The following is a 10,136-nucleotide window of genomic DNA, read 5'->3' as shown; positions in this document are numbered from 1 at the left end:
CTGAGCTGATGCACTGTCTTCCCCCATGGGGCTATAATAGCTAAATATGTATTTTATCAAAGGTTCTAGTTTATATGAGTGGCTGTACTTGGAAAAAAAGATGCTAATGGAGGTGGGTGAAGGTGGCCCAAGAGCCCCTGCAGCAAAATCAACACCATCGCTGACCCACCATGCACACATCTCTCTCCCTCTTGTACATTTATCTCAGCTGAGTGAAAGATTCTCTTTAAAAATAGGACTGTTTTGGAGCTTTTGCTGTGATAAGTTACAACTCCTTACCAGTTTACTTGTGAAAAATTCATCTTAAAAAAACACCTAAAAGCTTTGGTGGTGATCCAGCAAAGCCAAAAAAAAAAAGAGGAAAAAACCCCACCATTGCAAAACCACGCATTCTTACAGACTCTTTCATCGAGGCCCTATGAACACTTTACAAACTTAAATTAAAACCTCTAAACCTGCGTGAATAGAAAGCTGCTATGTACACAGGCCTCTGGTTAACTGAGCAGAAACAGAAGAGAAGATGGAGAAACCTCCCTCTTTCTGCCCACCAGACACAAAAATCTTGTGTTGCAGCAGAGCCTGCACCTTTGTACATGGAGATGAGATGGCAGAAAAGATGCCTCCACAGACCTGCAATGGAGTGCTGAGGTGGCAGAGCGAGGGGACAGGACAGGCTCGGAGGATGCACAAAACCCAGACAGGTCACTTATAGAGCCTGCACAACTTATGGAGACTGACCCGCACATGCGAGTGCTGCAGCAGGGTAGGGGCTGTCCTACAACACCACCCCAGCACTCTACTAATGAGTAGCATCCTAAATAAGCTAGATTTTTGAGCAGAAGGCTGTTCTTGATGAGGTTCATTCTAAGGCACAAAGAATGGGCTCTCAGGCTGTCTGTTAGTGATTTCCTGCTGTAACACACAAGGAGGTGTGAGACACCAAGTGACAACAAAAGGGCAAAATTATTTTTTAAAAGAAAGAGAAATGGACACCAACATCATCTTAACAGCAATCCTCAGGGAGACAGAGGAACAAAGTACTTACAAGCACCTAGAAGAATGCAAGGAAAAAAGAAACAAAACTTTTGGTTTGTTTTAAACAAGAACAGAACATGTCAGAGCTATCTAATCTCCCCCGCAAGGGGGCTGCAAGCCTTGTGAGAGGGGATAAGCAGTAGGCATCATATATTCTTGACTTTACCAAGGTTTGTAAAGTATGCTGCCAAGTTACTCTTATGGTCAAGTTAAGGAAACACTCTAAATGAAAACACAGAGGGACAGCACAAAATTGGTAGATAAACTGTGCACAGGTTAATTGTTAATAGTTTATGGTAAAAAATGGATCCTTCTTTCCTTTCCCACACCCTAACACACCAACATATCCTTTGTATCCCCTAATTACGAGGTGGGCTCCAGGCAGCCAGGGTACGGCTGGCTCAGGACTGCCTGTCAGGCAACTCACATTGCAGCCTTTCCCTCGGTGGAACAACTCGCCTGCCTCCTCTCCGTCATCCAGCTACCGCTTTTCATGAAACTTGTAGGAGTTTAACGACCTGGGAGCATCTGCTTCTCTGTCAAAACAGACTGAAACTGGTCCATGACTTAAAGCATTATCAAGACAGGCCAAAGACAAACAGACAGCAGGATCTTTCGCAAACTGGTGCGGAAAGCTGTTCAACAGACCGATGCAAACAGTGCTTCAATTAGATAGGGAAAGTCAACAGCCTGAATACACAGTGGAGAAACAACGTGCTAGACAGCAAATCTGCAGGAAAGGAGTCTGCTGATGGTGAGCCAAGCACAAACAGTGCCTGGCTGTCACACACACACAGAAAATCAAACATCCTACTAGGATGTGTAAACGGGACATAACCCACAAAGCAGGAGGCAAACCTCTGCAGATTGCCCCACATGTGGCTCTGAGCACTTACACCAGAAAAGACAGCTAGGGTCAGGGCAGCAAAGGGAAATGCTGCATGAGGTCCAAAAAACATAACCCACAGGGAAAGGCTAAGCAAGCTGGAGCCAGTCATAGAGGTTGGCTGAACATGGAAACAAGAACAGTAGTCTTCAAACTTATGAAAAAACTGCTTTTTCAAGGAGAAAGGGACTGAAGCACCTCCCAGTTCCTCAGGATACAGGGCAGGCAACTTTTCCAGTTGTAAGGAAAGTGAAAGACTTGAACAGATAATCTAGAGGGGCTATGGTGTCTCCAACCCTCCCTCTGGTCAAAGGAAGCAGGTTCATAAACATCTGGCATATTTTCCAGACAGCTGCTTTTGACTGAGGATGGTGCTTTGAGTGTTCCCCTGATGACTGACCTTACAACTTGCTGGGACCACATCCCATTTTGCACAATTAGGGGCTGAAGATCCCTTGACTTATAGTGACTGGATTAGAATCTCCTTTCCTGTAATACATCAGTCAGCCAGCCTTCACACAGCAGAGTGCCTCAGCCTTGAAAAGGTGAGCCTGAGCTGGATCCCAGAGCATAGAGGAGCTGCCTTGCAAGCACAAACACGGCTTTTTTATTACATGGTACAACCTGGAGGTGTCTACCACCACATCATGGCTGTGCAGCTTCCTAACCCACAGACAGCCCAGGCACGAGGGGCTGGATGTTGTCATCTTCTACAGCAGTCCCAGCAAAGCAAGGACCCGCACAGTCTCTGTACGCTCATCTCCAAAATGGCTTTGTATCCACTTCCTTCTGGGATCCAAGACTCCATGCACAACACTCACTGGGTCAGTAGGATTTGGGTTTTGTGGATGGCTGTGGTACTCCTGCTATGGGCTTTCTTCTGGCCCAGCCAGGGGACTTTTGCTATGTCTTCATGTTCCTGTGACAGGTTTTGTGATGCAGATCCGTTTTCTTTTGGAGAAGATGCTCTTTGGGAACAGGCGCACTCAGAACAAGGGGACAGCAGTGTCCAAGAGCTTCCCCAGCAAAGAATGGTCAAAGGAAAGTACAATGCCTTAAGCAGGACACCAATACTTCATTTCCAGCTCTGTCACCAGTTTTCAGTCTGCACACCACCGATTTTGTCAAGTCATCTGAGCAGCAATTTGATACTTTGGTGTTGCAGTACAAAGAGCTGGTTTTTTCCCTTATACCCACAGAGAAATAACACTATTTCCATCCACAGTGGGAGACAGATGCAAGGTGCTCACATACGACAATGAGCAGTGTGAAATGGGATGGGAACCTGACTTAAGACACAGAACACCTGTATGAAAACACTATCTGCTCGGTAATTTAAAGCTGCTTCATTCCACAGAAAGTAAACATGCAATTTCAAGGATTTATTGCAAAAGCTACTACAGCACAATACAAAGGCCCTCTGCAAGGATTCAGTCCTCCTCAGCTGTCCAGCTCTGCTCCTTCGAGTTACAGCTGCCATTATGACTAGCTAAGTTTTCTGGACCCCATCAGCTTTCCTCCTGTGATGTTGCTCTTCTTGTTGCTCTTGCTTTTTCCAAAAAAGTACCAGAAGACAACAACGAGGGCCAGGAGAAGGATCAGAACCAGTGGTAAGTACAGGATGAAGTTCAGCAGTGGTGGGGATGAGCATATCCTAGACATAATGGTTGATTCTGGAGGAAAAAAAGAAAGAAAAAAAGTGAGGCTCCAAGCTAGTTTGAGTTTCTCTCTCATACTCTTTCTATAGGTTATCTTGCTATCACTTTTCTGTCAATCTTTAACAGCTACCAATTTTTAAGAATTCATACAGGCTACCTGAGAAGAGACAGAGAAACCAGGTAATTTGCATCAATGTCTTGTTTTGAGAGGTCAGATAGGGCCCCAGATAATTCAGCTGAAATATCCTAACAGAAAGAGCAAGGCTTTTCAGCTAACCTGTTCTAGATTGGGCTCAGTAAGGAAAAGCCACACATCCTTCACCTCCTCCTGGGTCCCTGCCCAACACCAGTGACAGTCGAGTGAAGCAGCTGCCTGTCAGAGGCTGCAACACTGAACAGGGAGGAACTAGAGAAAAGCAAAGGAAACCAGATCAAGGAGGTCCTTGTCTCCCCTAGACTCCCGCCCCTCCTTGCTTCTGCTGCTCTGCTATCCTTTATCAGCCACACCGAGCTGCAGGCTGTAAGCACCATCCCTGTCCCCAGCAGCTGTTGCAGAACAGCTCCCCAGTTGAGATGGAGGCTGCCTGTACTGCTGGTGGACCCTCTAGGTACTTCAAAACCCATGTTTGATCAGTTCCATACTAACTGAAAAGCTCTCATTTGCAACCACTCCATTTTTGTCCTGGGCTCCTTACAGCCACACGTTAATCCTGGCCATCAAAATCTCCTCAATTGACATGTAGCTTTAACACCACAGATAGACCCCAAGTGCACCTGGCCTACCCTGAAGGGTCATGTCAACTCCTTTGGGTTTCTTTTAGCCATCTCAAAGTGTGTTCCTCAATTCTCCTCTTTATCCAAGACCCATGTGTGGACATTTTAAGCTTGGTCTGCAAAACCATGCTGAGCATGTGGGTCTGCTGATTTGAAGCTGTCCATGGGGGACCCACACAACCTGGTGGGCTAAGTGTGACCCTAGGAATGAACCAACCTGGGGGCTACCCCTGGTTGTGAAACCAACTATTACCTTTCTACCTCTGAAGCTCTGTGTCCCATCCATATAGATGGAAACAGTACTTACTCTCCTGACGGAAAACAGGGAGAAGTCCCCACTAGATAAATGCCTCTATAGTACTAGGGAGATATCCCAAAAGGCAGCATCAGGATTAGAGCTGAAGTTACTCCTGGTTACTGGTATCTTGTACATGGTTGTGTCATTACCCCTCAGAAAAATTTACATTTGTGAGCCAGAGGGGCATTTCAAGATATCCACATCACTGGAGAAACACACATACACACACACAAAACGAGAAAGAAAAAACCCAGCTAATCTCTTGGGTTTTATGAAGACCAGAAAACCACTTGCCAAAAACACTTATACGAAAATTGGAGGAGAATTTTCAAGCAGTTACTGAGGCATTTTAGCAATGGTTACTCCACCAGTAATGGGTAACAAGACAGAGGGAGCTGATGAAGGAGGAACCTGAGTGCTAGAGGAGGCTGTGATGGACAATTGCAGGAATGTAACAGCAGGGGATGAAGAGCTGTCAGTCCCTCCCTGGATTTAAATCCAGATTAGCTCTGCTGTAGATGCAGAGTCATGTGTGTAGGCTCCATGCCTGCCTGTGTCAGTTGCAGGCACAAGGGAGGGCTCAGCAGGGTCCACTGAGTTTTTCCATGTTGGTCAGCATCGGTAATTGCTGCAGAAGCTATAACCACATGTAGGCACCCAGGCTGGTGTCAGAGAAGAGTGGTGTCAGGAGAAGAACTGCAGGATCCTCTCAGCTGGGTGCAACATGTTTGATTTCACAGCTCATTTTTTCTTCCACATGGGTCATCCAAGCCTCCTACTTCCTCAAGGAGGCAACAAGAGTACTTGCCCCCTCCTTGTTATCTCCCTGAGAACACTGCATGTGCCTGACTGAAACCTTTGCTTTCATTTATTCATAATTCTGTATGCAGAATCCAGCTCTATCTTTGCACTCAGCATGTACTTCAACTCACCCGAAGAGGACAGAGATTGTTTTCAGAGACCTCACTGGAGGCAGACTTGCTGGAAAAAATCACACCAAGAATTCTTTCCCCCAAACAATTAGTGTTCTGGCTCTAATGGCATCACTGAGAGCAGAGGTTTCTGCCTACAGCCCCACAAGAGAGCACACAAGCCGCAAAGCTCTGCAGACACAAGTGCACTCAATGGTACCCTCTGGATCAGACGGCTCACAGTTGGAGCTCAGTATTTCATCTGACCACCACCTCCAATGTTTACAATGCCAAGCATCTGGGTTTCAGTCCTGGCAGATCAATGGGACTAGGATCTCATTGCCTCCCCCATCAGGCAACAGCAAACGTCCCTCAAAAGGCTCCCCTCCCTGTCCTGGGTCCCAACAGAGCTCTGGCAATCTCCCCAGCACTGATCCCCTCTGCAGTCTCTTAGCAAGTCCTGGCCCCACTGCATCCTTGCCACTGCAGTATTGCCAGCAGGAAGCTACCGTTATCCCACACACAGACCCCAGCATGGTTAACGGGAAACCACTGCAGGGTGAGCAGCCCCTTGCACCCAGCAGCATTACCTAGCGGGATGGTAGTGAGCTGGGTGTAGCCCGAGTATGCCAAGGCTTGCAGTGCCCAGTCCTTCCCCTCGCTCTGCTGTTGCCACTCCTGCACCTGGCAGTGATACACCCCAGCATCGTCCTTCTCCACACTATGCAGCGTCAGGCTGAAGTCGCCAGCACTGGGGCGGCGGAGGTGCAGCCTCCCCACAAGGCTCTCCCGGGGGTACTCGATGGTGCCGTCGCGGCGGAGAGTGAGTAGGGTACTGATGCGGCCATTCTTCTTCCCCCAAAACCAGGTGGCTGAGAGGTAGGTGGTGGGCAGGTGGGTACTCTGCAGCAGGCAAAGCAGCGTCACATCCTCACCCTCCCTCGCTGAGATGCTGCGGTTGGTTTTCTCCAGCTGCAGTTCGCGCTCTGGGATAGGATGCAAGCAGAAAGCAATGTTGTGGTGTTGCATTGCCATAGTAAAGCTCCCGTTTGTGCCTACATGCTGACAGAAATATTCTAGGGCAAAGCCTGAGAGATCAGGATAGCCTCTTGCAAGGGACTCTGCAGGACACCCAACAGGCCCCTTGCCCTTGTGATTCATTCTCCCTGTGGTGTTTCCCCCACACCCCAGCATCATCTCTGCCCCTGTTCACAAGTCTTCTGAAACACTTCCCACCCCCTCCAATAAGGCATCCTTTGGACCAAAAGCTGTTTAGGAAGCTGGAATTCTCTGATCCACTTTGTTTAGGGCTGCGACCCATAAACCATGTCAGGCTGAGAGGTGGAAGAACTGAGCCACAGAGATCCACTGTGCACCCCAGCAGTGCAGTGCCCAAGGTGGGACCAGCTGAGCCTTCAAGTCTTGTTCTCAGCAGCTGTGTGATGCAGGGTAAAGAAAACTGAGGATGCTCAGGAGTACCAGGAAAGGGCTTCTTCTCTACTCATAGCACTGTACAACCAACTAAGTGCACCATGTGTTGGAGGGAAAAGAAAACACCACCGTTTCACTTTCATTGTTAGCCACTATTTCACCTCACTAATGAAGCATTAGGCATCATCCGCCAGCAGCAAAACCACCAGCTTGGTTGCTTTGGGAGGATGTGGTAAATCCTCGTAATTCCCTATTTCCCTTTGAGAGGCACTGACACCTCATGCATCCCCTAAGGCTCAGACCCAATGCAGGAGCTGCTGCTTCTCCTAAGGACTGACAGCTTAGGAGAGACCTGGCAGAAGCCCCATCATAAATTGATCCAACCTTCTCCAGCAGCACCTATATCAGAGATAACTGTCTGCTCACCTGGGAGCTTGAACTCCAGCGTGGTCCTTCCTGATGTTCCCTCTCCAAGTTTGTACCAGTTGTCCACCAGCCAGAGCCATTCCTCTACCACACAGTAGTACCTGCCCTGATCCCCGGGATTTGCAGAGAGTATCCGCAGCCAGAAAGCATTGTGGGACACCCTCTGGCTCAGGAAGCGGGACTTCTCTGCAGGAGAGCTGAATTCAGCCCCATATTCCAGTACGCTGTTGTAGCTGGCTCTTACGATTTGCAGGGGGGTTGCATCTGCTGGAGCAGGAGGTAGGAGGTACCAGGTAACGGCAAACTGAGAATTATTCAGGGCAAACATGATCCTGCACTCAATGGCTGTATCAGCACTGCCAGCAATCTCCACAGAGCTCTCTTTCATAGCCACCCGAAGCTTGCTTTCTAAAATGGAGAAACCAAATAATCATGCCAGCTGCAGGCCAGGTGGCCTGAGACACCCAAAGAAAGGAGGAAGAGGCAAAGACCCATTAGGGGATGCTGGAGCAGTGCAAGTGGGGAAAGGAGAGAAGAAGCAAATCCATTAGAACAAGGAATCACTGGGTGCTACTGGGTAGGGGAGTAGCAGAGGAGAAGCCTAGGGGACCATGGGGCAGGAACAAGGGTATGGAGGCAGCCACTGTGTTGGAGGTGTTTGCTGTGGTTATTAATCAGAAACCACATAGCACGGTCTTGAACATCTGCTGTGATTATACCAGCAAGTGTTTAATTTAGTACTGAGCAGTTCAGGAGAGGAGACCTGTGGTGCTGCCTGCTGCTCTGACCCCTGGCAGGGTACATGGTTGCTCCTGATGCACCTGTGCTGCACCTGGTTTGACAGACACTCTTCCCACCACACATCACTCGTTGTTGGTGCCTTTCCTTCTTCTCCAGCACCAGAAAAGCTGCAAACCGGTCTCTTCAAAGGGCCTGCATACACTTGCATTTCCCCTCAGCCCTGCCCCTCCATGCTGAGATACAGACTCTGTCAGGTGGGGCCAGCAGTATGGTGAAGGAGTTCACACAGATATCTACCCATGGGTAGACCGAAATTGCTCATAAGACACCACCAGGGTTTTAAAGCACTGTAAGCCGAGTTTCTATTCTTTGCACTTTCCTCGTGTACAAGCTGAGCAGCAGGATGCCCTGTGCCATGGAGGCTGGGGCAACCGAGCTCCTAAAACATCCATTCCTAAGGCATCCACTGACGCAGAGTGGTAAAAAAAGTGCCAAAGTCCGTATCTCCAATAACTCTGCATGCTCCAACCATAAGATTCCATATGTGACAAAACAGGCTGATGACTTCCATGATTTGTAGCTTCATTTTCTGCAGCTTCACCTCATCCCACTGCTGCCAGAGCCAGCTTCCTTTCCAGACTTAATTCTCTACTTTCTCAAATATACTTTGCTGGCTCATGCTGCCTTTCTGACAGAGATGGTACTAGAACCAGCAGCCACCTCCCACTATGCATCACCCTGTCTTAGTTCCCACCATCTTGACAGTGTCACAGTATTCAGTAACTGCTGCAACATGCTTGGAGCCAAACATCACAGTTTCTTGCTGCTCTGCTGCTACCATCAGCTCTGTGTAGATGTTCTACAATTACACCTGCTTGTCTTAATGCCATCTATACCACTAACGCACACCCGTAGACCCTGTCTGTTGTCACCCTTAGCCTCAGTACCGTAGCCACAAGACCTGTCCCTGGCTGGTTCAGGTGTAACATGAGGCACCCCAGCACCTAGCTCTGCAGGGACAAGGAAAGTGCAGCAGTGGAGCAGGAGAGAGAGCACCATGGAAACAAGCTCAAACAGGGAAGGAAATGTATCAGCTTATGCTACAGCAAACCCATCAGTTAAAAAACATGGAAAATGCATAATTTCAAATCACTGGCTTGTGATCCCGAAAATTCAAGGATTACAGGAAGGAGCACTTAAAGCATGAAAGAAGAGCAAGAACTCTCCTTTGCTGGCAGAACAGACACAAAAAAAGGGTGGGGGGTGGGTGGGAAGCAATCTATATTCTCACGCCTGCTTCCACAGGCTCAGACATTTTGGCTGGGACAGCCCCTTCAATTCCTTCGGCAGCCCCAGCCGTGAGCGGGAAAGCCAACACCGTTCTACTGTCGGGGCAGCAGGGAGCCAGCACACAGCAGGCTGGCTGGGGGGCTGCGGTGTGTTTGCAACATCTCTCTTCCATAAGAGGACGAGGCTCCCGGCATGATGCTTGCAGGTAGGGTCAGCGGCTGTGCGGACCCTGCCAGTGGAGGTGGCCTTGAAAGGGATCCCTGGGCACGGCCCCCCAGCTGCACAGCCCAGGTGTGCTAGGAGGAGATACCTCTCATCCAAAGCCTCTATCTAGCACCTTGCACCTCAGTGCTAGCTCCCAGCCTGACAGAGAGGCCTGGCATTTTCTCAGCACATATCAAATACACCAGAGGAAGCTCAGGGAGACACAGACATATCCCAGCATCAGCTTCTGGGGCTGGTCTTCCTCATCCCCCTGCAGCCTCCCAGAAGCCCACACCACAGGATCCACCTCACATTCCCAGCTTTCAACTGGACTCCTTAGGGAGCACCTTCCAGAAACAAGGCTTAAAATCCTAGTGGCAAGGATGACCCTTATGTGCTTGGTATGATCTGCAAACAAATAGACACTGCCACTCCCCAACACCAGATTTGCCTCCAAGAGTGTTGTCAGGAGCTGTGGGTGC

At 49.0% G+C, this 10,136-nt stretch overlaps 1 protein-coding gene across 1 annotated transcript in view; it reads right to left on the bottom strand.

Annotated features, from left to right (window-relative positions):
- Positions 1 to 3,406: 3,406 nt before the first annotated feature.
- The window catches only part of CD101 (CD101 molecule), a 14,980-nt gene continuing 8,250 nt past the window's right edge, over positions 3,407 to 10,136 (bottom strand). Inside the window, exons 8-10 of the mRNA XM_010141345.1 lie at positions 7,420 to 7,827; positions 6,153 to 6,548; positions 3,407 to 3,594 (exon numbers count right to left, since the gene is read on the bottom strand). Coding sequence (XP_010139647.1) covers positions 3,407 to 3,594; positions 6,153 to 6,548; positions 7,420 to 7,827 — 992 coding nt within the window. The remainder of the gene's footprint in view (positions 3,595 to 6,152; positions 6,549 to 7,419; positions 7,828 to 10,136) is intronic.

Source organism: Buceros rhinoceros, unplaced genomic scaffold (genome assembly GCF_000710305.1).
Source record: "Buceros rhinoceros silvestris isolate BGI_N320 unplaced genomic scaffold, ASM71030v1 scaffold588, whole genome shotgun sequence".
Lineage (NCBI taxonomy): Eukaryota > Metazoa > Chordata > Aves > Bucerotiformes > Bucerotidae > Buceros > Buceros rhinoceros.
Note: the sequence above shows the minus strand (reverse complement) of the source record. Positions and strands in the feature narration are given on the sequence as shown.